This window comes from Podarcis pityusensis (assembly GCF_964106645.2).
Source record: "Podarcis pityusensis genome assembly, chromosome: 1".
Classification (NCBI taxonomy): domain Eukaryota; kingdom Metazoa; phylum Chordata; class Lepidosauria; order Squamata; family Lacertidae; genus Podarcis; species Podarcis pityusensis.
Window position 1 is genome coordinate 35,951,168 of NC_138028.1, and position 25,560 is coordinate 35,976,727.

At 40.5% G+C, this 25,560-nt stretch overlaps 1 protein-coding gene across 3 annotated transcripts in view; it reads left to right on the forward strand.

Moving 5' to 3' along the window:
* HEATR5A (HEAT repeat containing 5A) overlaps positions 1 to 25,560 on the forward strand; it is a 65,372-nt gene that overhangs the window by 25,236 nt on the left and 14,576 nt on the right. For 2 of the 3 annotated variants that reach the window (XM_080977513.1, XM_080977515.1), the window contains 20 exons: positions 278 to 389; positions 3,131 to 3,283; positions 3,706 to 3,805; positions 5,053 to 5,162; positions 6,328 to 6,491; positions 6,575 to 6,750; positions 8,032 to 8,137; positions 9,072 to 9,262; positions 10,239 to 10,398; positions 11,826 to 12,015; positions 13,192 to 13,361; positions 14,877 to 14,903; positions 17,981 to 18,119; positions 19,488 to 19,667; positions 20,488 to 20,727; positions 21,982 to 22,163; positions 22,651 to 22,719; positions 23,004 to 23,183; positions 23,564 to 23,795; positions 24,619 to 24,867. In XM_080977513.1, the coding sequence (XP_080833639.1) occupies positions 278 to 389; positions 3,131 to 3,283; positions 3,706 to 3,805; positions 5,053 to 5,162; positions 6,328 to 6,491; positions 6,575 to 6,750; positions 8,032 to 8,137; positions 9,072 to 9,262; positions 10,239 to 10,398; positions 11,826 to 12,015; positions 13,192 to 13,361; positions 14,877 to 14,903; positions 17,981 to 18,119; positions 19,488 to 19,667; positions 20,488 to 20,727; positions 21,982 to 22,163; positions 22,651 to 22,719; positions 23,004 to 23,183; positions 23,564 to 23,795; positions 24,619 to 24,867 (3,130 nt within the window). The remainder of the gene's footprint in view (positions 1 to 277; positions 390 to 3,130; positions 3,284 to 3,705; positions 3,806 to 5,052; positions 5,163 to 6,327; positions 6,492 to 6,574; positions 6,751 to 8,031; positions 8,138 to 9,071; positions 9,263 to 10,238; positions 10,399 to 11,825; positions 12,016 to 13,191; positions 13,362 to 14,876; positions 14,904 to 17,980; positions 18,120 to 19,487; positions 19,668 to 20,487; positions 20,728 to 21,981; positions 22,164 to 22,650; positions 22,720 to 23,003; positions 23,184 to 23,563; positions 23,796 to 24,618; positions 24,868 to 25,560) is intronic. The other variant, XM_080977514.1, reaches the window with a different exon arrangement.

Here is a 25,560-nt window from a genome sequence, read left to right on the forward strand (position 1 = left end):
AAATGCACCTCTCACATGCAGAAGGCCACTTCACAGCATCTGAAGACAGGGAGTCGAGCTCTCAAAAGCTTTCACCACAATACATTGGTTCATCTTTAAGGTTTCACAAGGTTTCCTTGCTAACCAGAATTAAAAAGTGGCTGCTCTGGAATTTTACCGATTATTAACAGCTCCCATTTATCCTCTTTGGGAGCTGTTAAATATATAGAAACAATATGCATGCCTTTCTCGGAAAGTGTTTAATTGTTAATGCAAAAACCATCACTTTTTATCACAGGCAGTCATGACAGTAGCTGAGGATTTGTTGCGTTCAGCTTCTCAGAATAGCCGCATCTCAATACAAAGAATGCAATCTGGATGGCTCCTGATAGCTGCCTTAATGACATTGGGTAAGACTGACTAGCCCACTCATTATTTATTTCAATATATGAATGTGGCGTTCTGCACATCAGCTTGGTATGGTGGTTTTTTAGTTTATTTTGCAAGGAAGAAATCCTGGCTTTTTATATTCTAATTATTCACCTCAATAAACACTCCCACCCAGCTGGTGATTAACTTGGGAACACGGATAACCTAAATAGTTACAACATTATCGTTCTCCTGAGAGTGTTCCCATTACAGCACAAGGGCATGCATTGAAAACTGTAAAGTGTGCCCATTTCTGGTTTAAATGCCTTTAAACTGTAAGTATGTACAGTGGTGCCTCGCAAGACGAAATTAATCCGTTCCGCGAGTCTCTTCGTCTAGCGGTTTTTTCGTCTTGCGAAGCAACCCTATTAGCGGCTTAGCGGATTAGCGCTATTAGCGGTTTAGCGGCTATTAAAGGCTTAGCGGCTTAGCGGCTAAAAGGCTATTAGCGGCTTAGCGCCTTAGAAAAAGGGGGGGGAGCGAAAAAAATCTCAAGACTCGCAAGACATTTTCGTCTTGCGAAGCAAGCCCATAGGGAAATTCGTCCTGCGAAGCGCATCGAAAAACGGAAAACCCTTTCGTCTAGCGGGTTTTCCGTCTTGCGAGGCATTCGTCTTGCGGGGCACCACTGTATCAGAATTCCATACTGTGCCCAGTAGGTGGGGAAGTTATCCAGTTGGCTCATGCACTGACGGGCAAAAGTGGTTGCACGCTAAGCCTGTAACATATTTTAAGCCTTACTAAATTGTATAATATTTCCCCCCCTCATACCAGTGACTTTTTAATTACTGTATTTTTCGCCCTATAGGGCGCACTTTTCCCCCTCCAAAAATGAAGGGGAAATGTGTGTGCGTCCTATGGGGCGAATGCAGGCTTTCGCTGAAGCCTGGAGAGCGAGAGGGGTCGGTGCGCACCGACCCCTCTCGCTCTCCAGGCTTCAGGAAGCTATCCGCAAGCCTTGGGAGCCCAGCGCGATGTCGCGCCGGGCTCCCAAGGCTTGTGGACAGCAGCCTGCAGCCCGAAACCCGGGGAGCGCAGCGGAGCGCACTCCGGGCTTCGGGCAGATATCCGCAAGCCTTGGGAGCCCGGCGCGACTTCCCGCCGGGCTCCCAAGGCTTGCGTATAGCAGCCTGTTCTGGGGGCTGGGGTCGGGGGAAGCTCGGTCTTCCCCCGACCCAGCCCCGTGCCTGGGGGGGGGGGAATAATTTTTTTTTCTTTATTCCCACTCCCCCAAAACTAGGTGCGCCCTATGGGCCGGTGCGCCCTATAGGGCGAAAAATAAGGTATTTAATAAGCACCAAAGTTAAGAAACGGTGAAGTCGGTAGCTATATGCAGCACACATTTGTTTTTACAATAGTAGTCAGTCTTAAGTTAGCAAACTTAACTCTCCCCTCCCTTTTAACAACAACCATTAACAACAAAGCAATCTGCATGGAGGGAGTCTGAAATATGCATCAAGAAAAGGTAAGTGTGAGATTCAACTAATGAATCCCTTCAACAGAAGCCCTAAACAAGGACTTGTGCTTGCATACCGGGGCTTTTCATCCCCCTGACAGTGGCTGGGGTGGGAGTTGAGAGATCCCTCTGAAAAGTGTGTGAGCTAGGGAAAGAGGGAAAGCTGAAATGCTTGCCCTGACACAAGGTTGAATTCCTCCCTGAATTCTTGAGCTCATGATAATTATGCAAAATAATTCATGTCACCTCTAGCTAGGGATTATGCACACTCAATTGCCTAGCCCAGGCACAGGCCAATCTACAAAGCTGGAATCCTATTTTTGGATGAGGGCTGGATTCTGTTTCCCCTGTCTTTATGCTCTGCTGAACAGCTGATTGGTTTAATTCCAGCTCCTCATTTCCCCATTAGCTCCTTTTACTGGCCTACATATGCACCAACCAAGCTGCAGTATATGTGCTGCTTCAGATGGAGGCCTCGCCACTCCTGATTTTAGTTAAAATATTTTCATTTTTACCTTAAAAGTCTTAGAGTTTAGATTGATGTATTGATTGTTGCACAAGAGGACATATGGTGGAAAGAGGAGAACAGCAGGTTGTACTAAGCCTTGTCATGAACGGAACATGTAAGCAAAACCCAACAGGAAAAGCAATTGTTTAAAACACAGGTGGTAGTATGGACTGCGTTTTGATTCACCTGCCACTCCTGTACAGATTGCTTGTGTAGCATGGCACAATACGGTGTTGGTGATGATTTTAATTTATTACCCATTATTCATCCCAAGGTTCCAGCAATTTAAAATAAAACATCAAAAACTGTTCAAACCAAGTTGCAATTGTAAAAGTAGGTTGAACCCTATATATATATATATAGGGTATATATATATATACATCTTAGGCATCAAAGGCCAGGGTTACAAATAGCATTTTCAGCGTACGCCAAAAACTATATAGTGAAGGTGCCAGATGCACTCTGTGTTCATAAGAATCACAGAATTGTAGAGTTGGAAAGAACTTTGAGGGGCATCTAGTCCAACGCCCTGCAATGCAGGAATCTCAACTAGATCATTTGGGTGCTGTGGCTTATGCCTGGTTGGTGCAGTTCCATTTCAGCTAACCATGCACCTCTCAGATGTTGTTGGATTACAATTCCCATCATCCTTGAACCCTCTAGGCAGCTAGCAGGTGGTTTTTTGAAGGTTCGTTGTTGACATCAGAATTTTAGTGCATCGTATTAATATGAGAAAATGTCCAATATTAACATGATAGGTCCGGCCGTTGTTCAGCACCATCTTCCAAGAATGCTGTTATTGTGGAAATGTGCTTTCCCATTATCGCCTAAAGATTTAGAAACTGAGAAAAGCCGGGGTGATTCATTTACATGGCAAGTGACGCTGGAAAGCCGGGCAGGTGCTCTCTGTGGTATGTGGAATTTATCTTGGCTGCTTTGTAATTTCTCCCCTCTCTTCACATTTTGAAGGAAAAATGATGTTCTCTTTTTTGACTTTGTGTGTATATGCAGTATACTTCCTGAGATCTCTTTTTCCCGGTTTCCCACTTATGGCAGAAATGATGGATTCAAGTACAAGAACTGTTCTTAACATTCCACAGTAAAACAAAGGGAATTTGACCATTTGCAGCAAGCCTACTGTTTAGAAATAGATGTTACCAGTTAGCTATAATAGACCAGATTATTTTTATTAAGCCTTTTTACATTTTTTTAGAGACACAGATAGCTGTTAGACATATGAAACAATTCTATTGTTGGATTTCTAGGTATACATCTATAATTCATTATAAAAATAAAAGTTTACTTTTTAATAGTCAGTATCCTTCATCCCCAGCTATTAAAAGTTTTATCGTCCATTGTGGGGGCCTCCTTACAGATGAAGTGATTCAAAGATTGCTTCCTCCCCTCCCATGTGCTGTTGCTTTACTGACACAGTGAGTATTGCTGCTGAGCAGCACTCAAGTAATTTCGTTGTCCCCGAAGGGGGCAATGACAATGACAATAAAGATATTATTATTATTTAAAAAAAAAAAGATATTATTTTTTACCAAAGCTTTAATTTTGAGCTGTTGATTTCATAGCAAAAAATAAAAGCACTGAATATTTCTTTGGTGTTTTCTACAAATATCAACCAAGTAATGGTTTTGTGCAGATAGTTGTACTAATGTGGCAATCCAGGTTGAAATTTTATATGTGAAGGGAGAAAAATATTGCTTGGAAACTTCTACAGCAGTCCTTCATAGAGTTAGTGCAAGATTCTATCTGATACAGAAACTGGTTAACAGGTCCTTACTTGTGTGTTTGCAGCACAAAAAGCAGTAGTTCTTTCTTCCTTTTAAATGTATCATCATTTTTGTATAGTCACGAAGTCACGAAGTTTTAGAAGAAGCCAGCCAACCATGTCTATATCAGAATGCTATAAATTGTAAGGAGTTCAGGCAGACTGTTTCATCCTACCACACTTCAATGTTCAAACCCTACTGAACCTTCTTGGTCTCTCTTACTGGACTTAACTGTTTACTAGAATGTTTTAGGGCAGGATTCTTGCCATCCTGTTTTGGCTCCAATTCTGTCTGGACTCACCTGATGGGGAAGGGCTGTAGCTCAGTGCTAGAGGTCCTGAGTTCAGTTCCTGCCTTCTCCAGATACAGCTGGGAAGGACTTCCTGCCAGATATCCCAGAGAGGCCACAGCTGGCCAGTGTAGCCAATACTGAGTTTAATGGACTAATGATGAGACTTGTCCTGTATTCACCTCAGTTCAGCATTAGAGGAAGTGATATTTTGAGAATTGCTATACAGTGGTACTTTGGTTTTCGAACGTAATACGTTCCGGAAGACCGTTCAAGTTCCAAAACATTTGAAAACCGAAGCACAAAGGGCTCTCTGCAAATTCAATTGAGAAAATTGAAAAACATGCAGTGGAAGCCATTCGACTTCTGAGACACATTCGAAAACGGAATCATTTACTTCTGAGTTTTTGGTGTTCGGGTTCTGAAACGTTCATCAATGGAGACGTTCGAGAACCGAAGTACATATATAGTGCTGTACAGTGGTTTTAATTTTTTTTAAGCTTTCCAGACACTGAATTTTAGGTGAGGTACAAAGCAAACTAGTAGCTGGAATTTGTTGGATAGATGTTTTTCTCTTTTGACTTTAGTATGTGGTTTTTTATGTTTTAAGGCTTCCTTCACTAACTAAAACCTATGGCAATCCTTTAAAACCTTCAGCAGTGATGTACAGGAAAAGACTTTATGAACTGCTTACTTTGTTGCCTCCAAAGAGCTATGAAGGTAAGTCATCAAGCAATAATTCCCTGAAATACTTCCAAAGGTTTTGTTCTTGTCCTTTTTGTTTTATGGACAAATGGACAAACCAATCTTATTTTAATGGAAAAGTAATTTAACATCATGAATTTATATTTATACCAAATGTGTGGATAGTAATCAAGCCAAAATTTTATTGAGAGAGCTGTTTCCCAGGAGGGCGGCCATTTATACAGCGGTTTATGGAAAGAGAGTTTCACCTGAATGAAGTTTAAGCCATATCTAGAGTACCTGGGAAAGGAAAAGATGCCGCTTGCCTGCTCTGATGGCCTTTGTTGCTTAATTCAGACATCACACCAAACCAATTGCAGGAGGGCTCCCCAACACTTCACAGAAGCTTTGTGGAGGTTGCAGACATGGAGTAGGGAAATAAAAGGACTGGTTATGCAAGCTGCCTTCTGCTCACATAATCACTGAATACGAATAGAAAAATGACATTCATTCCAAAGTAACTTTTGTGTTCAATACAACTAAACCTGACTTGTAACAAAGCTGTTACAAAAGCTAAAAAGTGTTGAAGCGAAAGAAAGGGCTTGGACTCGATGGCTCTTGTGGTCTCTTCCAACTCTATGATTCTATGATAAGAAAGTGTAATTCTGTTAAACATTTTTGTTTGTTTGTTTACTTCAGTAACTTGTGTTTTTAGGTAGGTACATGAATTCATTTTTGTGCCCATGCTGTCTTTCAACCTGACCACGATGCTCTACAAATTGTGGGATTTTCTGAAATGGTTCATTACATTTTTCTTTGGCTCAAAATATCTAATAGGATCCTTTTCCTGATATTATGAAGTTTTGACATTCCACATTTGTTTAACTTGTTTAGTGTTATGACTTGCCAAAAGGCACATTTATCAGAAGTCCCAAATACCATATGTACTTGGCAGGAGAGGTGCCATAATCATGAAGATGGACTTCCTGGGATGAGGCTCGTGTTCTGACCCCTGCAGTTTCCCCAAATGCTGTTGACTTGACGGCAGAATCTGTGGCAGTGGTAAACTGCACTTGCACTTCCCCTGATTCTTCTGTGTTAAAGATAAAAAAGAAATCTTGTCCTAAAGCACCTTGCCAATAATATCTTTAGATACTAGTTTTATATAAAAGTAATTTTCTTCTATCTCCTTAATTTACAGGAAGCTTCTCTGCTGTTCTCAAAGAACTAGTGCTTGATTTGACTCAGCCCGATAACCAGATGTCACCCTCTGCTGCTTACCTTCCATCTCTCTGTCACCAGGATGAACTTAACTTACTGGGTCCCTTACTACAGGAGACAGAGCACAGATTTATTGAAGAGCAGGTATGCTTCAGCAGTAACTTACCCATTCAGAGAAGGTAGTCTGATGTCTGGTGGTAACAATTGCACTTCCCCAATCTTTGCAGCTGTTCCTAGTTAACAGTATAGCTGGTGGAAGTCTGGAGTATGACCCATATTTGGTTTATGAGAGAGCTGCAGAAGGTGGTTCTGTGCCTAAACCCTTACCGCCAACATTATCCATTATTGGAGCAGCAACCCGTCTCTTTGGAGTCGTATTTTCCCATGTTGCAGAGTCTCAAAGGTAAAGAAAATTAAAAAGATCATGACTAGTGCATGTAAAACAGGCTGTTGCAATGTTCAGCACATTGGAATTTAAAAAAAAAGTAAATGGTTATGTGGCCTGAGGACTCTGTGTAAAAATATATCTATATAAAATATTATACAGAAGCTGAATTAATTTTCAGCCTCAGGTTAGCTTATGTGTGAAAATAATGAGCTACCAAGAATTGCTGAGAAAGTGGTGCTATTACCCATCCTGGTTCTGCATAGGTGAGATTTGAAATTGGTTTTCCCAGATCCAAATCCATTCATGTCTATCTGAAAAGTCTGAGACATCTTGATCCTTCTGGTTCCTTTAGAGCAGAAACTTCTACCAAAAATGTAGAAGTCCAGCTGGATTAGTCCATATGTCTGCCTGGTCCACAGTGTGTTGCCTGTAGTGGCCTGCCATGTCCTTTTGGAAAGGCCACTGTAGAGCATGAAAGCAAGAGCTCTCCACCGCTGTCTCCATTCTACACTCACCCACCCCAGCCTGAAAACAACTGGCATTCCAAGGAATGCTGCCTTTGAAATAACATGCATGAACACTTTTCTGTTTCCCAATCTAGTTCTAATTTAATATTTCATGTGCATACACAACTTCTTATGAAGCTCCTTCACCTTCCTGTCCTGTCATTTTCTAATTCAGGTGCACAAGCATTTGTGAAACCAATCTGTGGTATAACAAGCGCATTGGGGGTCTATTGATGGTGAGCAGGTAGGAAGAGAATAGGCTGTGGGGAGGAAGAATAGTTAAAAGATATTGTTTGGCCATTTGTGATAGGCCACTTTGAATATTAATCCAGCCACTGTAGGAGCAGCAGCAATAGTTACTGGTTTCCCACCTGTTTTCTCAATCCTACATAACGTAATATCTTGCAAAATGCAGAACACAAACAACAAAATGCTTTTCATTTATGAAGTGTGGGTGTATATCCATATATGCAAATATGTTCACATGCATCACTTTTTAAAAACATAACAAAATATATGCAGTGTTATAGTATTTACTTAGAATGATAAAGTTGGATGATAGTCTTTTTTTAAAAGGGTAGATAGAAAGAAAGGTGTACTAGATTGGGGTTAACAGACAACCAGAGAAAGGACCCCAAGGACACATTGGGAAATAGTGGGTTCTACACTAGGGGACATGCCACAGCAAAAGCAGTGTTCCCTGCTCAACAACCTGATATCTGCTGAACTTGGTGGAATAACAGAGAGATTAGTTATATCCCCTGTCTCCTCCTGTTCTTGTGTGTTTAAGGTTGCAAGTATTAGAACAATTATTGACATCTATAAAACAAACCAAAGGATCACGGCAGCAGATAGTACAGCAAAATGTTCTATCAGCATTTTCTAATGTTCTGAAGGTAAGAGTCTCCCTTTGTTACAAAAACAGGTCCGTTGGCTAAAAAGTGATTATACCTTAAATATTGAAAGGTGTTATTATAGTGCTGTTTCTGTGAATTAGAAAATTTGAATAATACTTCTGAGAGCTCTATGTCCTTGAAAATAAATCACATTATTGTGGCATTGTATTAAATTCCATACTCCTTGTAAGTATTCATCACCAGGAAGAAAATTTAGAGTTTGAATATAATTTCAATAAATGCAACTTTAAATATGCGTATTTGTTGCTTGCCCCTTCTAAAATGTTTTCTCTCTCTTTCTTTCTGTTTACCATCCACCAGATTTTGTCCTAGTTTTCTGTTTTTAGGCTTAGAGGTGCTTTATACACTTCTTTTTTTGAAGAGAACATGTTACAGACTCTTTAACGTTTTGAGCACGTTTATTATTTCTTAACCTCATGCACACTGTGGAATTGCATGATGGACACTGTCTTTTCTGACCTTTAAAACATGCTGAATTGACAAGGAGAAAAACTGGTGCAATGCAGGAATCCACATTCCACTATTGTTTAGAAACTCTCTAACGGAAACCATGTTTGTATAGCTGGAGGTGTCCTGTATTGGCAACATAATTATCTTCCTCTTGCATCTAGAGTCAAATGGAAAAATATGCTGCTATATGTGCAACCCACCTCTGTTTTCATCTGCTTGATGTTGTCTGGAAAAAACCTTTTCCCTACAGCTCATAAGCTGCTCATGCATGTGAAGATGGGTTATATATTTTATATTCATTTTTCAGGCATCATTGCCCAAAATTTAGCAGGTTAGAGTGGTAGAATAATACGACCTTTGGAACTACTCCTGTAGGGATATTGCATAGATTTATCCCTGTAAAATTCTGTCTACTGTATCTACATACTGAGCTTTTAAAAAAATAAATCTTTTTTTGTTCTAGCATCTGGCTAGCTGCAAGGGAAATTTAGGTTCTGAAGAAATTCGAAGCTCTGCCCTGACCTTAGTGATGAGTGCCTTGGAAAGTAGTAACCCACTCTTAAGATGTTCTGCTGCAGAATCCTTAGCCAGACTTGCGCAAGTAGCTGCTGACAGTACCTTCACTGCTGGATTGGTGCAAATTAGCTTTGACAAGTAAGACACTTCTTATTGCATTGTTTTGTTACATTGCACTGTACTACAAAATGAACTGCTTGGTCCTATGCATATATACTCAGAAGTATGAAAAAGCTTCAAGGGTAGAGTTCATTGTCATGATGAATGTTCCATATGTGCAAGCTTTTAAGTTTGCTAGATGAAAAAAATCTCCCATTTCTTCCCTCTGTGTAATGTTCTGGTGGTTCTCAATAGCTTTTTGAATGTCAAAGTACACTGTGTCAACCAGATGCTTGATGACATTCTTAAAGAATTCAGTGAAACAGGTCTTGCTCTTGCAGAAGCCACGCTCGGTCAGCAAGGCTTGTTCTTCTATAAGCTTGGTTATTTTCCCTTTAACAATAATTACCACTAGTTTTCCCAGGACAAATGTTAAGATAACCAGCCTGTAATTTCCAGGATCACTCTGTATCCCTTTTAAATAATGGGTGTGATATTTACTGCTTTACAGTTCTCAGGGATGAAAGCTGATCTGAGGGGCAAGTTATGTATTTTTGTTAGAAGGTCAGCAATTTGACAGGTGGATGCCGTCCAGACCCAGTAATCTGTCAGTTTTCATTTTGTGTATTAGACCAAGAACTTCATCTCTCATTACCACTATCTGCCTCAGTTTGGCAGATTCCCATCCTGCAAAAGTTAGTTTGCAAACTGCAAAAACCAGTTTTGAGATCTGCTACTGTATATCTTCCATTGTGAATATTGATGCAAATAATTCATTCAGCTTCTCCTCTGGGTTCTGGGCAGAGGATACCACTTAGCTATGAGGAGACTTGACACCAGTAACATATTTTTTTCTATTTGCTTCACTAAAGTTATTTTGTAAATCTGGACTCAGTTGCTATAATCACCATTCTAATTTCATTTGATTTAACATGTATGTGACACTTTCCCCAAAACCAAGTTGAGCTCAAAGCATCTCTTACCCAGTTTATTTTTTATTTTTTATACTACATAGACTAAAATCTGCCAGAGATGTAATATCAAGAACAGGACATTCTTTGGCTCTGGGATCCCTCTATAGATATCTAGGAGGAATAGGCTCCACTCAGCACCTGAATGCTTGTGTTGAAATACTTTATACATTATCTCAGGACAGCACTTCACCCGAAGTACAGGTATTTATTGGATTCAACTGTTTCTCCTTTTTTTATTGTGTAAGTGGCTTTGAGGACCTTCAGGTGGAAAAGTGGTGTAACAGTTTTATTATTTATACCCCACCCGTATATAACTGTGAACAAGCAAACCTTTAAAAAATGTTTATCTCATTTGAGTATTGTTTAATAGCCATTTTGTAAAGTATGTCTTCCTTCATAAAAGCAGACTTCAAATCCTTGAGCTGTTAACTTGGTTGTTGTTGCTCTTGTTGGTTCTTCTTCTTGTTGGCTGTGACTGATATTGAACTGAGTTGGGGGAAGTGAAGACTCACCATGAAAGGCACATGAATCTGGGACAAAGGATCAGTGTCTGTTCAAAGTGCCCTATTCACTATCCTTTCCTCCTTGCAGTTCTTCTATTTATTGAACCCTCTACTTGCTTCTTCTGAAACAGAGATAGAGGGCAAGAGGGTGCTGGAATTTTCAAACTCAGGTCGGCAAGGACAGTGTTTGTTCCCTGAACTTACACACACACACACACACACACGGGGGGGGGGGGCGGGGGCATCAGCTCTTAGATAAGCATGAACACTTAGAGCTGATCTGCGTGGATTCCCACGTGGCACCACACCCCTCCTCTTACACGTGCTAGGGCTATCTATTCTGATCTCCATTTTAGATGCAGGTGTGGGAGAAATGCAGTCAAATCTAACAATGGATATTATTTTCTAGCAGTTAAGGCCATAGAACTTTATTGCTGATAGGCAGACTCAGACCATAGAAACGTAATTGGTAGAGAAGTCTCTGTGTGATGTGGTTTCCCCTCCTCTCCTGGGAGGAAGAAGCATATAGTACTCTCTGTTGTCAGCCAGCCATGAAGGAGGTGTGCCTCTGATCATTCCAGCATCATGCATATGCCTGAAGCTGTTCTTGCTGTAAACACAAGTATTTTACCTTCATTTACTTTTAATGCTGTTGCTGCTAAGGATGAATGTTCGACTGTGACAAAAATATAAACTGATCATGTTGTCTGTTAACCCACAACATGGGTCTGTAGGGGAATAATATATAGTTAATTATATTCCCTCACCTACCAAATAAAACCCATCAGCAGTTAAGTGAATGGCTATTGCCACTGAGGAAGGCAAGAAAGTTCAGGCCAGTTTATATCATGTCTATATTCATGTATGCCAGAATCGGTACTTACTCACTTCTCCCTTCCCTTAGCCCTGCCATGAGGAGCAATTACGTTTCTTCAGGTCATTCATCTTAAACTCTTATCATTTCCAGTCATGTTGTTGTACTGAATTATTAGCATATTATTTAGCACCATCTCACAGAAGTACACTCATTTTACACAATAATTTTATTTTTGGTCACAGTTTGCGAATTATTTTATGTTTGTGCATTTGTATGTGTGACAGCACAGCATTTTTGGTATTTTACAGACCTGGGCACTGCATTCTCTGTCACTGGTCATTGATTCTGCTGGTCCTCTGTATCACGTGCATGTGGAACCTACCCTCTCTCTTGTTCTTATGTTGTTGTTGACTGTGCCTCCTGCTTATGCTGAAGTTCATCAAAGCCTTGGTCGCTGTTTAAATGCACTTATCGCTACTTTGGGTCCTGAGTTGCAAGGTATGCACATATTTGCGACATAATGACAAGACAGGAACCAGGCTGTTGATTATGAAGTTGGGAGATAATGCTTAGCTAGTTCTCACTTAGTGAAATGTGTATGGAGTACAGGAAGAACTAAAACCATGTTCAGACTTCTGCATATCGGGACGAATTTTTTCCCCAAGTATTGCACAATCACATCATTAGCTTGGGTGTCTCCGGCTGTAGGTGGACTACTACTCCCAACATCCCTGACTACTGGCCCTGCTAGCTAGGCATGATGGGAGTTGTAGTCCAACTACAGCTGGAGACACAAGTTTCAGAAACACTGGTGTAGTTTGTAGCCCTCAAAGCTCATTTAATGGATAAATTGAATGTGATTTGCAGGCTTCTATTCTTGAGTGCTTCAAATGACCAGTGCTCTTTTCCCCTGGCTGGAGAACCCCTACTAGTCTTGAGGTCTAGGCAAATTTTCCCTCTGGGTGCATATAGGTGCCCTTCTCCCTGATTGCCTAGATCAACTATCTGATTGAGGCCCAAGCAAGTGACATTGACCATGTTCTTTGCCCTTGGGTGTGTGGTTTTTATTGCAGAAATTAGCCAGTGCAGGGTGAGAGGTCATTCAAGGACCCTGGCATGGAAGGTAGGGTGTTCAACCACTTGCTGCCTGCTGCAATGTGGATTGAGATCTCATGTCTGCAGGGTGGGCAGCGGGAGAAGGAACTCCTAATGAAGCTAATCAGGTTTTTTCTCATGCAAACTGCCAGCACTGGGGGCCTAATCAGGACTGTAGCCACCACGGGGAAAGGGGTAAAGCCTAGTCCCGTGCCAGTGTCCCAATATGCATTGCCCCTGCACAGTTCTGGGGCTTTAGAGTTAACATCTTCCTCCTGGCCAATTTGTCTCAATAATTTCTATTATTGCCCTTTTTGTATGGGGAAATGTTTTTTTACATATACCGGTAGTTTTGTTTAGCGCAGGGACTTCATTGTTTGATGTTTTGTGAGCCTATGTATTTTCAGTTACGTATTTCTGTTTTTTTTAAATGTTAGAAGTAATCTAGAAGATTTAGCGTAGGCGGTGCACACACTGAACAAATAGTAATGCAGTTTTTGATGTTGTTAACTTCTATCTGAGTGAAAAGAACATGACAGAGGGAAATCTTTCTCCTTCCTTCTTTGTCCTCTGTTATAGGCAGCAGCACTACAGTTTCAGCCTTGAGGGCATCTTGTCTCCTAGGCTGTGCAGTGATGCAAGATAATCCTGACTGCCTTGTCCAAGCTCAAGCCATCTCTTGCCTTCAGCAACTTCATATGTTTGCTCCTCGTCATGTGAACTTGTCTAGCCTCGTGCGGTGCTTGTGTGTAAGTACATATTTACATGTTAAGCCTTGCCTCTTTTTGTAACTTTGGAAACAGAGCATTGGAACCGCAGCTTTAAAAATTGTTAATGTGCTATACTTTTTTAGTCATTAAAGTCCACTTTTTCAGACGCATAAACTGAAACATGCACTACTTCCATGAGGCAGGTTAATTTCTTTGAATACCTGCCTTTTCGGGGTGGGAACTGAAAATGAACAAATTGTTCTGAGGAAACAATTTATAAATTTTTGTTGGAAGTATGGTGAGTCTTTGGTTACTAGCAGAGCGTCCTGGGATATTGCAAAGTTCTCTCACTGGCTTCTGAAAATTGTCGGTGTGGTGTCTGGTTTGTGTTTATCCTTTAGTGTAACCACTTACTGGTTCTGTCCTGTGTGGGCAGCAGAAGAATATTGCTAGAAGTTGATGGCATCTGTGTATCACATTGCAATATGTGCTAGTAAATGATTCCTTGATAGGTCTGTAAAATAATGTTGCCTGAGTTGGAATGAGACATAGGTAACATACAAAGTTAGTGAATGCTTTTGCCACGTCTTCATTCTAAAATACTGAAATTTTTGAATAGAAATATATGGACTTAATGTTGTCCAAGAGAAAAAACTCCTACATATTATTTTATAATGAATCTTTAGAGACAGTTCATTGGTGCTACCCCACTAGCCCATTCTGCCTTCCTCAGCCCCCACATGACTTACTTAAAACCAGTTCATAGGGAGGCCCTGGTTGTCAGCTTCTTCCTCATTAGTGTCTGTGTTCCCCTTGTAGAAGACAGCAGAGAGAAGGATGGGGACAAAACTAGAATTACTTGGGTTATGATTCCACCTACTTTTCATCTCCCTGCCTTCCACTCTTCCAGTCCCAATGAGCCCCAGTGTAGAGATTTGGTGGGCATAATTTTATATCAGACTGTGTGATGATTAGGCTCTCTGTCTAGCTCTGGCAGCACATTTGGGTTGGGATCCTATGACTTCAGAGTACTAGTTGTGAATCACTCCTGACAACTTTTGGCTGCAATCCAAAGGCAGCCACTGCTCATAGCATCCAAGCTTCTCTAGATTAAGACCTTATATGAACTATCCCATCTTGCTATAGGTATTGTGGTCTGCTTTTTCTTTTTAAAAAGCAGCAAGTACTTTGGTGTAAATTTAAAAATATAAATTGGTTTCAAATGCAATTTAACATTATCAGTTCATTGTTTGTTTGTTTTTTTGTTTGTTTCATAAGATTTATAAACTGCTTGTTCTTTTAAAAAAAACAACAACCCTCAAATCAGGTTTACAAAAGATAAAACAGTAAAATCATTAAAGCTGTTTTCAGCAGTTAGTATTGGCATTTGGCTTTTTCATTTTAAGGACCTGGAGTAATATGTAATGAAAGTTGAAATGTGCAAGTGCTCATCTTGTGGCAGTAAATTTGTTTTCCATTGTTGAAGGTTGGGATCACTATGGGTTCTGATACCTAGGTTTTGTCATGACTGGATTATCATTTGTTTTTGTGCAGGAGATCTTGTTGGAAAATTCTGTGTTGGTAGGTCTCTGTGCACTGTTAAAATTTCAGCAATTTTCAGTGTTCTTCTTTTAATTTTCTCATTTTCTCTATTTAACCATTAATGTCAAGAAAAACTTTTAGCATGTTGAGTTATGTTTTGTTCCGGTCTAACCAAATTCTTTCTTAACATTTTTATAGCTGGCACACACACTTTGCTGTGTATATTTTATTTTTGTGTCTATTTTATTTTTGCATTAGTTTAACTTAAAACATCTTAAACTAAAAAAATAAATAAAGAGAGAGACCACCATTTTAAGGGTGTGTGGGTGTGGTTTGTATGTGTGGTTTGTATGTACTGCTTGCATTTTTTTCTGTCTTTGTTTTTGCCATTTTCGGTCTCTTAAAAATGAAAGAGATCAGAAATGGGCATTGTTATCTGTCTTGCAGTTAAGCTTGTGTGTTTTGGCTTTTTCATATAAAAAAAGGAACCGGCATTTTTTTAAGCATGCATAAATCTCAGTGTGAGCTCAGCTTGAATCAATGTTGCATAAAGCATTTGTATACTTGAAATCTTAACTTCAAACATCTTATTATTTTTTGGTTTCTTAAATATGTGCTAGGCATATTTTTCTATGCATCAAATTACCTTTATAAGTTAGTGTGCATGCAGCAACGTAAGAAATTATTAGATGCAGACTCGGTTTGATTAACTGTGAATGCATAGGACTTTTTGTGTCCATTTTACCTCCTTTCGTTACTCCTATCATTCTGATGAGTTCCCATTGACAAATGAGGTACATGACCTCCCAACAAGGTTTCTTTGTAGCACGCATCCAGCTCTGCCCCATTTTTCAGGCTTCTAAATGGACACAAGATAGCAAATGATAAAAAACTTGTTAAGTTCCTCTGTAATTCCATGCTCATTTAGTTTGTCTCATTGTAATTTTAGAACCTCCATTTAAACTCGAATTCTAGTAGATACTATCATTATGGCCTAGACATAATTCAGCAAGTTTAATATGCTCGGGGATTTATTGAGAGTAGTTTTAATGAGTCTGCAAAATTTGTACATTTTAAATATGTCTGCGCTTGTAAATTAAGATGATGAAATTCTCTAAACTAGTATTGAAACAGCAATATTTTGGTGGCTAATGTAAGAGAGCTGCAGGCTTTGCTAAGGGGGTATTTGTAGTATGCCATACCCATTGGTAGAGAGCCTGTTGTTGTTGTTGTTATGATGTCTATACTTCCTTTCAAGGGACGCGGGTGGCGCTGTGGGTAAAACCTCAGTGCCTAGGACTTGCCGATCATATGGGTGGCGGTTCAAATCCCTGCAGCGGGGTGAGCTCCCGTCTTTTGGTCCCAGCTCCTGCCCACCTAGCAGTTCGAAAGCACCCCCAAGTGCAAGTAGATATATAGGTACCGCTTTATAGCGGGAAGGTAAACGGCGTTTCCGTGTGCTGCGCTGGTGCTGGCTCGCCAGAGCAGCTTCGTCACACTGGCCACGTGACCCGGAAGTGTCTGCGGACAGCGCTGGCTCCCGGCCTCTTAAGTGAGATGAGCGTACAACCCTAGAGTCGGACATGACTGGCCCGTACGGGCAGGGGTACCTTTACCTTTACTTCCTTTCAAAGGGATGTGGGTGGCGCTGTGGTCTAAACCACAGAGCCTAGGGCTTGCCAATCAGAAGGTTGGTGGTTCAAATCTCCACGACGGGGTGAGCTCCCATTGTTTGGTCCCAGCTTCTGCCCACCTAGCAGTTCGAAAGCACGTCAAAGTGCAAGTAGATAAATAGGTACTGCTCCGGCGGGAAGGTAAACGGCGTTTCCGTACGCTTCTCTGGTTCTCCAGAAGTGGCTTTGTCATGCTGGCCATATGACCCGGAAGCTGTACACTGGCTCCCTCGGCCAATAAAGCGAGATGAGCGCTGCAACCCCAGAGTCATCCACGACTGGACCCAATGATCCCTTTACCTTTACCTTATACTTCCTTTCACCTGAGGATCACAGAGCGGTTTACAATATAAAAACACAAAAATATGTAACATAGTAACAAACAAAAGTAATCCTGCCCCCCAGTTTAAAAGGCCATAGGTTGTTTAATTAGCCAAAGGCCTGGGAGAAGCAGGCTGGTTTTGTCTGGCTCCTAAATATATATAAGAAAGCAACAGATGAGCCTCCCTGGGGAGAGCATTCCCTAAGCAGGGAGTCACAGCAGAAAGGGCTTGTTCTCCTGTTGCTGCCCTCCAGACCTCTCGTGTATGAAGAAGGGCCTCAGATGATGATCACAGGGTCCAGGTGGGTTCATATGGTGAGAAGCATTGCAGTCCCGAGTCATTTAAGGCTTTATAGGTCAAAACCAGTGCTTTGAATTGGGCTCAGAAACTAATGGGCAGTCAATGCAGTCAGGCCAGGATTGGTGTTATATTAGTTCAGTATCTTTGATGTACTGTGTATATGTAAGAAAGACATCAATATTTCACCATTCATAGCATCCCTTATTATATTATTATTCACAGATAGGTAATGTTGGGACAGACTTCTGTCTGAAACCCCAGAGAGCCATTGTCAGTCAATATAGGATAGTGCTTAACTAGATGGGCCAGTGGCCTGATTCAGTAAAAGACAACTTCCTAGCCATATTATAACATTTTAAATGTTCTATTTAAAATGATTATATGCCTGTGATGTGAATGGCATTTCTTTGAAGGTGCAAAATAATAAATGATGCTTATTAATTGACTACAACCAAAAATAGGTTTTATTTTATAAGGGTTTAGTTTATTCATAGCTAAAGTAGTTGAAATCTTTCTGTTCATTTGTTTTTAAACAAATATTTGTATCCCACCTTTCTCCCAAGTGTGTTCAAGGTGATTTACAACAGAGAAACTTAACATGAAACAATAGATGGAACTGTTAACACCAGCCAGACACAGTCAAGATAGTGGAGGTTGACTCAGATATTTTTACTACTGTCCTCTGGCTTTTTCTTCTCTAATATCTGATTTCTAATTTTGTTTCAGAAATGTTATTGCTTAAAGAACTTCAGGTTCCTGTCTTTCAGATACCACCTATAAAAGTGCAACCCAGATTACATCCTTTGTCTATATATTTCAGGTGAATCTCTCTAGTTCATATCTGTTGTTGAGGAGAGCAGTACTAGCTTGTTTGCATCAGCTTGTACAAAGAGAGGCAGCTGAGGTATCTGAACATGCTGTGGCCCTTGCTAAAGACAGCAGAGAAGACTTTAGTCCAGGTAATATTGAGATTCAACCTTGTACCAGTGGATGCAACAGGACTTCTCTCTCCTCTGTTCTCCCAAACCCCCAGAGTAGATTCTGGGGGAACGCAGGGGATTGCAGGAGATGAGGAAGGAGCAGGGAGTCCTGCTAGTATAAGCAGGCCACCATAGCTGGGTGTCACTCATCATGTTTTCCCCTCTTAAATATTTTTTTGGTTTTGTGTAACTTGTATCTTGCCATGCAAAACCCTGCAGATATTTGTGTATTGCAAACTGACTGCTTGGAGGCACAAAAGGCACATGTTTCTCTGTTCTGACCTATAGTTCTTCAAACTGAAGGACTGGGAGTTTGACTGCTGCACCACATCAGAAACTATATCCTCCTATAAAACTGTCATGCCAGAGAGATGAATCTGTCTCAGTCTTCTGTCTCGCAGGCTAGTTTTGTATGTGTAAGGCGGGTGGGGTCTTTTTTTGGGGGGGGGATTGCATAAAATCACTCACTTTGCAGTCTAAAGCAGTAGAATCCAGAAACAGACACATGTTGTTTCTTATTTGCCTGTTTGGTCTCTGATTTGCATACTTTGCTCAGAAAGGCATGCCTGGCTTTCTGCTTTCTGGGTACACACAGTAATCCTTACTATGTCGTACTTGTCTTTTTGATGCCTACTGAAGACCTTCCTTCTTTAAGCTGAGACTGTTCCCAGTATTGGAATTACTTTAAAGATGTATAATCACTTGTTGCTTGCTGTGCTGGGTCACTTTGGAAAGAAGGGTGGAATACAACTGAAATAAATAAGTATTTTGATTGACGTAAATGGCTTGTAGGAGCTTATTTCTGAACTTACATTGTAACCTGGGATGTAGCTTTCATGATCTGTTGAAACACCAGCTTCATCCATGGCTGGTTTTGTGCCATAGAGGTAACCCAACAGAAGGAGGGGCATGGAAGTATACAACCCTTCTTTTGGAGTCTGCTACCCATCCTGACCTAGCTAGTTTGTGGTCTGCTGTCTGAATGGACAGGGATCAGCATAACTCCTCCCCTTAAATTGTGACTACCTCTGTCAGAAGTGGTCTATTGCTGTGGCTCTAAAAATGACACTTCCCCCAAGACATTTTCTTACTATATGGTATCATGGGGGGAAATCAGAGTCATGGTATGGAGGCAGGGAATGTCTTGAAGTGTGTTTGGTTTTAGTTATGCTTTGGGCATTAATGATGCTAGAGAGATGAGATGAGCAGCAGCCTTTTGATATTATTTCAGGGTTAAATATTTTGCCACAGTATTGCACTTAAAAACTTTTGTCAGCTTTTACGTGCTGTGATTCATGCTTGTTTCTCGGCAGATGAATTCAGATCACACTGTTGTTGCTTTTACAGGCATTAACATCAGAGAAGTAGGCCTTGAAGGTGCATTACTGAGCTTATTGGACAAGGAACTGGATCCAAAACTATGCCAAGATATCAGAGAGACCCTGAGCCATATGCTTATATCAATGGGAGTGGAAAAACTCTCTTTCTGGCTTAAACTCTGCAAAGATGTTCTAGCTGCCTCTGCTGGTATGTGCTGATGCCTTCTTCCTAGAAAGTAGATTTTCTCATTAGATAAATGAATCAATGAATCAACTGACCATACTATCAACTGATATCTTAACCTATTTTGCAAGTAATTTTATGTAATAAGTGAGAAGAGTGACTCATAAAAACTTCTAAGTTGGAAGACCACAGAGGAAAAGGAGGAGCCTCATGCAGCGTGATCATTGGAGACCCTCCTCCAGTGACATCAGAAGGGAGTCAGGTGGCCCCAGGGAAATGGGCCTTCTCAGTGGTGGTACTTAATTTTATGTGATTCTCTTCCTAGCAAAGCTTTGCTGGTGCCTACTTCTTGGCACAAAGAAAGACCTTTTTACTTTCCTAGACATAGCTGCTGGTAGTTTCTATTACAGTGGTACCTTGGATGTCGAACGGAATCCGTTCTGGAAGTCTGTTTGACTTCCAAAGCGTTCGGGAACCAAGGCTTCCTGCAGCCAATCAGAAGCCACTGAAGCAGTGACAGACATTTGGTTCCAAAGAACGTTCGCAAACCGGAACACTCACTTCTGGGTTTGTGGCGTTCAGGAGCCAAAACGTTCAACTCGCAAGGCGTTCGACTTCCAAGGTACGACTGTAGTTTTGTTACATTGTTTAACATAAATAAGTTTCTTTTGCATCACTCCCCACACCTCTTGTTCTATTTCCTTGCTCATTCCTCCTCCCTATCTCTATTCCTCCTGCTCCCCTTCTGCCCTGTTATACACCCCAAGTCTTTGATGGGTACTGCTGCAACAGTACTCTGATCCATTAAGTGTTTTGCACTTTACCTCCCTGTATCTCAATGCAGATTTCATCACAGTGGCTTCAGTGGACACTACCCAAGAAGAAGAGGGAGCTCAAGGGGATGATGAATTTGCATTAGCTTTGGAATACAATGAAAAGCTGCAGCCCTTCCCTCATCCTCGATGGTCTACTAGAGTATTTGCTGCAGAGTGTGTGTGTAAAATTATCGGCCAGTGTGAGAATGCAGGCAACGCTCACTTTGACATAGCTCTGGCACAAGAAATGAAGCAAAGAGATTCAAGAGGTATGTCCTCATGTTTATGCAGACATCAACTGCAAGTAAGTGGGTATAGGATTTCAGTCTAAATTTAATTTGACAAACTGTAGCTTAATGGGAGCCAACAAAATCTCTTTGCAGCTATTGCAACAGACATTCATTGAGGTGCGTATTCAGATTATTGTTAGTACACTCACTTGTGAACGAGAGAAAAATGAATAGTCTTGAAGAACAAAGAGGTTTGTAGATTTATTATGGCACAAACTTTTCAGAGACTAGAGTCAACTTAATGCAGATAGTATTATTAGATACATGTTGTATTGTCCTCAGTTGGCAGGTGGAGATAGATGGGTGGGAGGAAATGTAACAGTGGGGTCAAATGGCTATTTGAGTAAAAAACCAAACCACAGTATGGCTTCCTGTCCTGCTACATATGCTAAGCTGGCATCTAGCAGTAGCCATTCCTCAGACTATAGGAGAGAGAGATGGTTCTACAGATCCTTTCTGCCAGCTCTGCTGAAAGGCCAGATATTTTGCTCATCCTCTCCTTGAACTGTTTCCATTCCAGCTGGGCATTTTCAGTAACTCTGTAACTATGAACTAATGCCCGAGATTGCCTTTTTCCCTCCTCCCTCCCAATGTTTCCTCCTTTTTCTGTAATGTCTCTTAGATGTTAATCCTCAAGGTAGGGGATGTTTTTATAACTTGTGGCTTTAGACTACTCTGGAGCCTTTTTTGACTGGAGAGTAAATCTGGGATTTTGTCATCCAATGCTGCTATTGTGTTATTTTGCTGACATTTGAACTTTAATTGAATTAACATGGACTTTTTATATTTTAAGACCATTTTGGCCTGCTTTTTCCATATAGAAACATCAACTTGAGGGTAATGGTTTACGCTTCTGATGAAATGAAATCTGGTCCATAAAGTTAATGCCATAATAAATCTGTTACATCTTTTAGATGTCTCAAACCCTTTTATTGGTGTGTTTTTTCTGCTACAGACTAACACAGCTTTATCCCTGGAAGTTAATATTACTGAAGCAAACTTTTCCAGATGTTGCACCTAAAATGTTGACTCTACGCAGACTGTTGACAATCTGCAGTTGTTATCAGTGGTTTCTTGGTTCAGCAGGAAATGATGCCTAGTTATGTATAGGTGTACAATTCAGAGGATGGGAAAGAAGAGGGGGTGGGAGATAGGCATCAATGCTTTAAGTGTCCACACTAAACTACATTTTTCATATTAACAAAATGATGTTTTCCTTCTCCACCCCGCCAGATGATTTCCTAGTACTGCACTTAGCTGACTTGATCCGCATGGCTTTTATGGCTGCCACGGATCACAGTGACCAGCTTCGTCTTTCTGGCCTTCAGATGTTGTTAATTCTTGTTCGGAAGTTTGCTACTGTGCCGGAGCCAGAGTTCCCAGGTCATGTGATTCTGGAACAATATCAAGCAAATGTAAGTAGGCTTTTGGTTCTAGAGGCATTTGAAAAATAAAATGCATATTAAGAGTTAACCCTACATCGCACTTGAAAACTTGTGTTATAAAGGAATATATTATTGGCGTCTTACTACACAGGCTGAATAGAATTTATAACAATAGCCATCACTGTAGTGAATCAAGAGCTAATTTTGTAAATGTGTGGTGGAACTGGCCTAAAATAAATGAATTGTTGGAAAATATAACATATGTTACTTTAAATTAGCTTACCAAATTACCAGTATAAAGAGTAGCAGAAACCAGAAACCCTCTGTGGCAACTGAAATGTATAACTTGGTCCCAAAATGTTCATCAAGTTGGCAAGCGATTAGGAATAATTCTGCATGTTGCACCTTTTGCCTTTTAAGAGAATCATACTCAGATTTGTAAGAATATGTTAACTGGGCCAGTTTCTTCAAAATATTCAAATATTTTTTAGCATGTTATCAAATTATTTTATTTTAGGTTGGTGCAGCGCTTAGACCAGCTTTTACTTCTGAAACACCACCTGATGTAACAGCAAAAGCATGCCAGGCAAGTTTTTTAAAACTATATATATAGAGAATTTAAATTTCATCAACTCTTGACCAATCACAGGTAAAACTTGATAAAGATTATATCTTTATCTTGTCTCTTAAAAATTAGTATTTGAGACTGCTTCACCTCTGAACATTAAATATGATTGCATAATGGGTTTGCCAGAGCAGAGAGAAAGCTAATAACCTAAGTAAGTTAATAAAAAAGAGAGCACAAACCCAGGCATAGTGTTTTGTAGCATTACAAAAATAACTATATTGTTTGCTGTTCTATCATACTAGGTTTGCAGTGCCTGGATAGCAAGTGGTGTAGTAAGTGACCCTAGTGACCTTCAGAGGGTTCATCAATTGCTTGTGACATCCTTGACCAAAATACAGGCGGGACAAGAAGCCCAAAGTCAACTGTACAATGAAGGCACATCAGTTATGGAGATCCTAGCTGTGTTGAAAGCTTGGGCAGAGGTACTTTTTAATATACATATTTATGGTGGCACTAGCACTTTGCAATTATAACTTGTGGATCAGACATTTGAATATCTACAGGGGTCAACTTCTAGTTTTGAGTTGTGGTGTTTGGAAAAAAACACCTGGATTTTACCCTGATGTTCAAGGAATTGGAGAGCATTCCTATTTGCTTATACTGAGTCCGACCATTGGTCCATTCAGTTGTCAGGGCTGGAGTCAGATGCAAGTCAGCACGAAGAAGCAGAGTCAGTTGCCAGTGAAGTTAACTGTTTATTCAAGGAAAGGGCATACAACTCAGCAACACTTCCCAGTAGGTCTTGCCCCTATATTCAATGGCCTATCAATGAGATTGTCCTTTCATGTTGTTGTTTCAACAGGTCTATATAGTTGCAGTACAAAGGCAGAAAAAGCAAAGCGACGTCAACAGACCACCCTTGGTAATAAACATGACAGAGGAGAGCTGCAGGGATCAAATATCTCCAGTGGATGAACTTCTGGAGCTAGTCCAAGCAGATCTGGGCAATCTGAGCAAACTCTGGCTTGCTGCACTCCAAGATTATACTCTCTTAACTTTGCCGTCAGAATTTGCCTCTCAACTTCCTGCTGAAGGTAGGCAGGCAAATAGAACAATACAATTTCATTTCATTCATTAATCTATTATATTTCTGTGCTGCTTTTCACTCACATGAGTCACAAAGCGCCTTACAAAGAATAGCAATAATAGAACATCACAATTACAACATAAATCGTATAAAATAAGTAACAAATCGTCAGCAAAACAATTGCAAATCAACAGTAAAGCAACCACCTTCTGTACAATACTATTAACAAAACAACTAAAAATTAAGCTAAACATCACAAGTCATAAGATTCACAAGGCATTGTTGCACTCATAATCCACAAAATAAGATTAACAAGATTAACAAACAACCAAAAACAAACTAAGCACTGTTGAATTCTCTCTCTCTCTCTCTCTCTCTCTCTCACACACACACAGACACACACACACACACACACACACGCACACACACACACACACACACACACACACACCCTTCCCCACCCTCATGACTCAGTTCATCAAAATACATACACATAAAATACATTCTGCAAATACATACTAATTTTGTTGCCACATAGTTTGGGCCTGATTCAGTAAATTAGAATGTAGCCAATAACTTCTTGTCAGCAAAAAAATTAAATGAAAATTTCAAAAATGTGGATGCATAAGTGATAAGATGCCTGTAAGATTGCAGAATTTAAAAAGAAGGTTACTGAAGTCATCTTTGATGATTTGTGACTATTACTTTTAAAGAATAACTAGCCAAACCTTCCTCATTGTTTAACCATAAAAAGTGTAATTAAAGTAGTAAATACAAAGCTACCTTGAGCTGTTTGGAATATGCTAAACATTTGTTGCTTTTAATTGTAGGTGGTGCTTTCTATACTGCAGAGACAATTGAAAATTCAAGACCACACTATCAAAACTCCTGGGCACTGATTCTCCATGCAACAGCATTGTGGCTCACCAGCACAGGTTTTCTTGTAGGTGACTCAGATGAAGGTCTAACTAACCTTTCTCGACCTGTCACCCCAACTACAATGTGTCAAGATTCAACATCTAGAGCTGCTGTAAAATCACCTGAAGACGTGAACACTGATAGATTTCATCTGGTTTTGGGTTAGTAAATGCATGAACTTTTCCTGGTGTTATTTTCTCATGTAATTTTTCTGATGTTGTTGGAAATCAGTATGAGATGTTAGGCACATGTCGAAGTGGTTAATATGCTACTGTTGATAAAATTCTGCATTGTATGGGATTACTACAGAATTTCACCATTATTTCTCTTCGGATTACACCGGACAAGAGTGTACACAGAGACTGAACATGGAGCCTGGCACACTTCCGTTGCGAAACTCTGCAAGCTATCCGTGCCTCCTGCAAAAGTCCTCCTCAGGCCTCTTTCTCTTGCCGGTAGCAGAGCGAAACACAGCGGTGAGAAGCAAAGTGCAGCACGTGTGGAATAAACCAGAGCAGACACAAGGCAGTCCTTATCTACTCTTGTCTTTAATCATGTAGAATAACATCATAAATTCAGACCTGGCGAGAACTGACACATTCTCCCTTTCGCATGGCGTCCGAGAGTCAGACTGAAACACTCGGAGTCAAACCCCTCCCTTAAGTGTTTCTAACCACGCCTCAGGAAAGAGACGTCACCAGAACTCTTTAACTCTGTGAGTTCTGAAACCATTAACACCCCCTCTCGTCACGAATCCTGAGGGAAACTGTGAACCCCTATTTACAGACCTCTTTGAGTTCAACTCACCTCCCATTGCCTTTTGCCTCCCACTGGCATCTATCCCAGGCAATTGT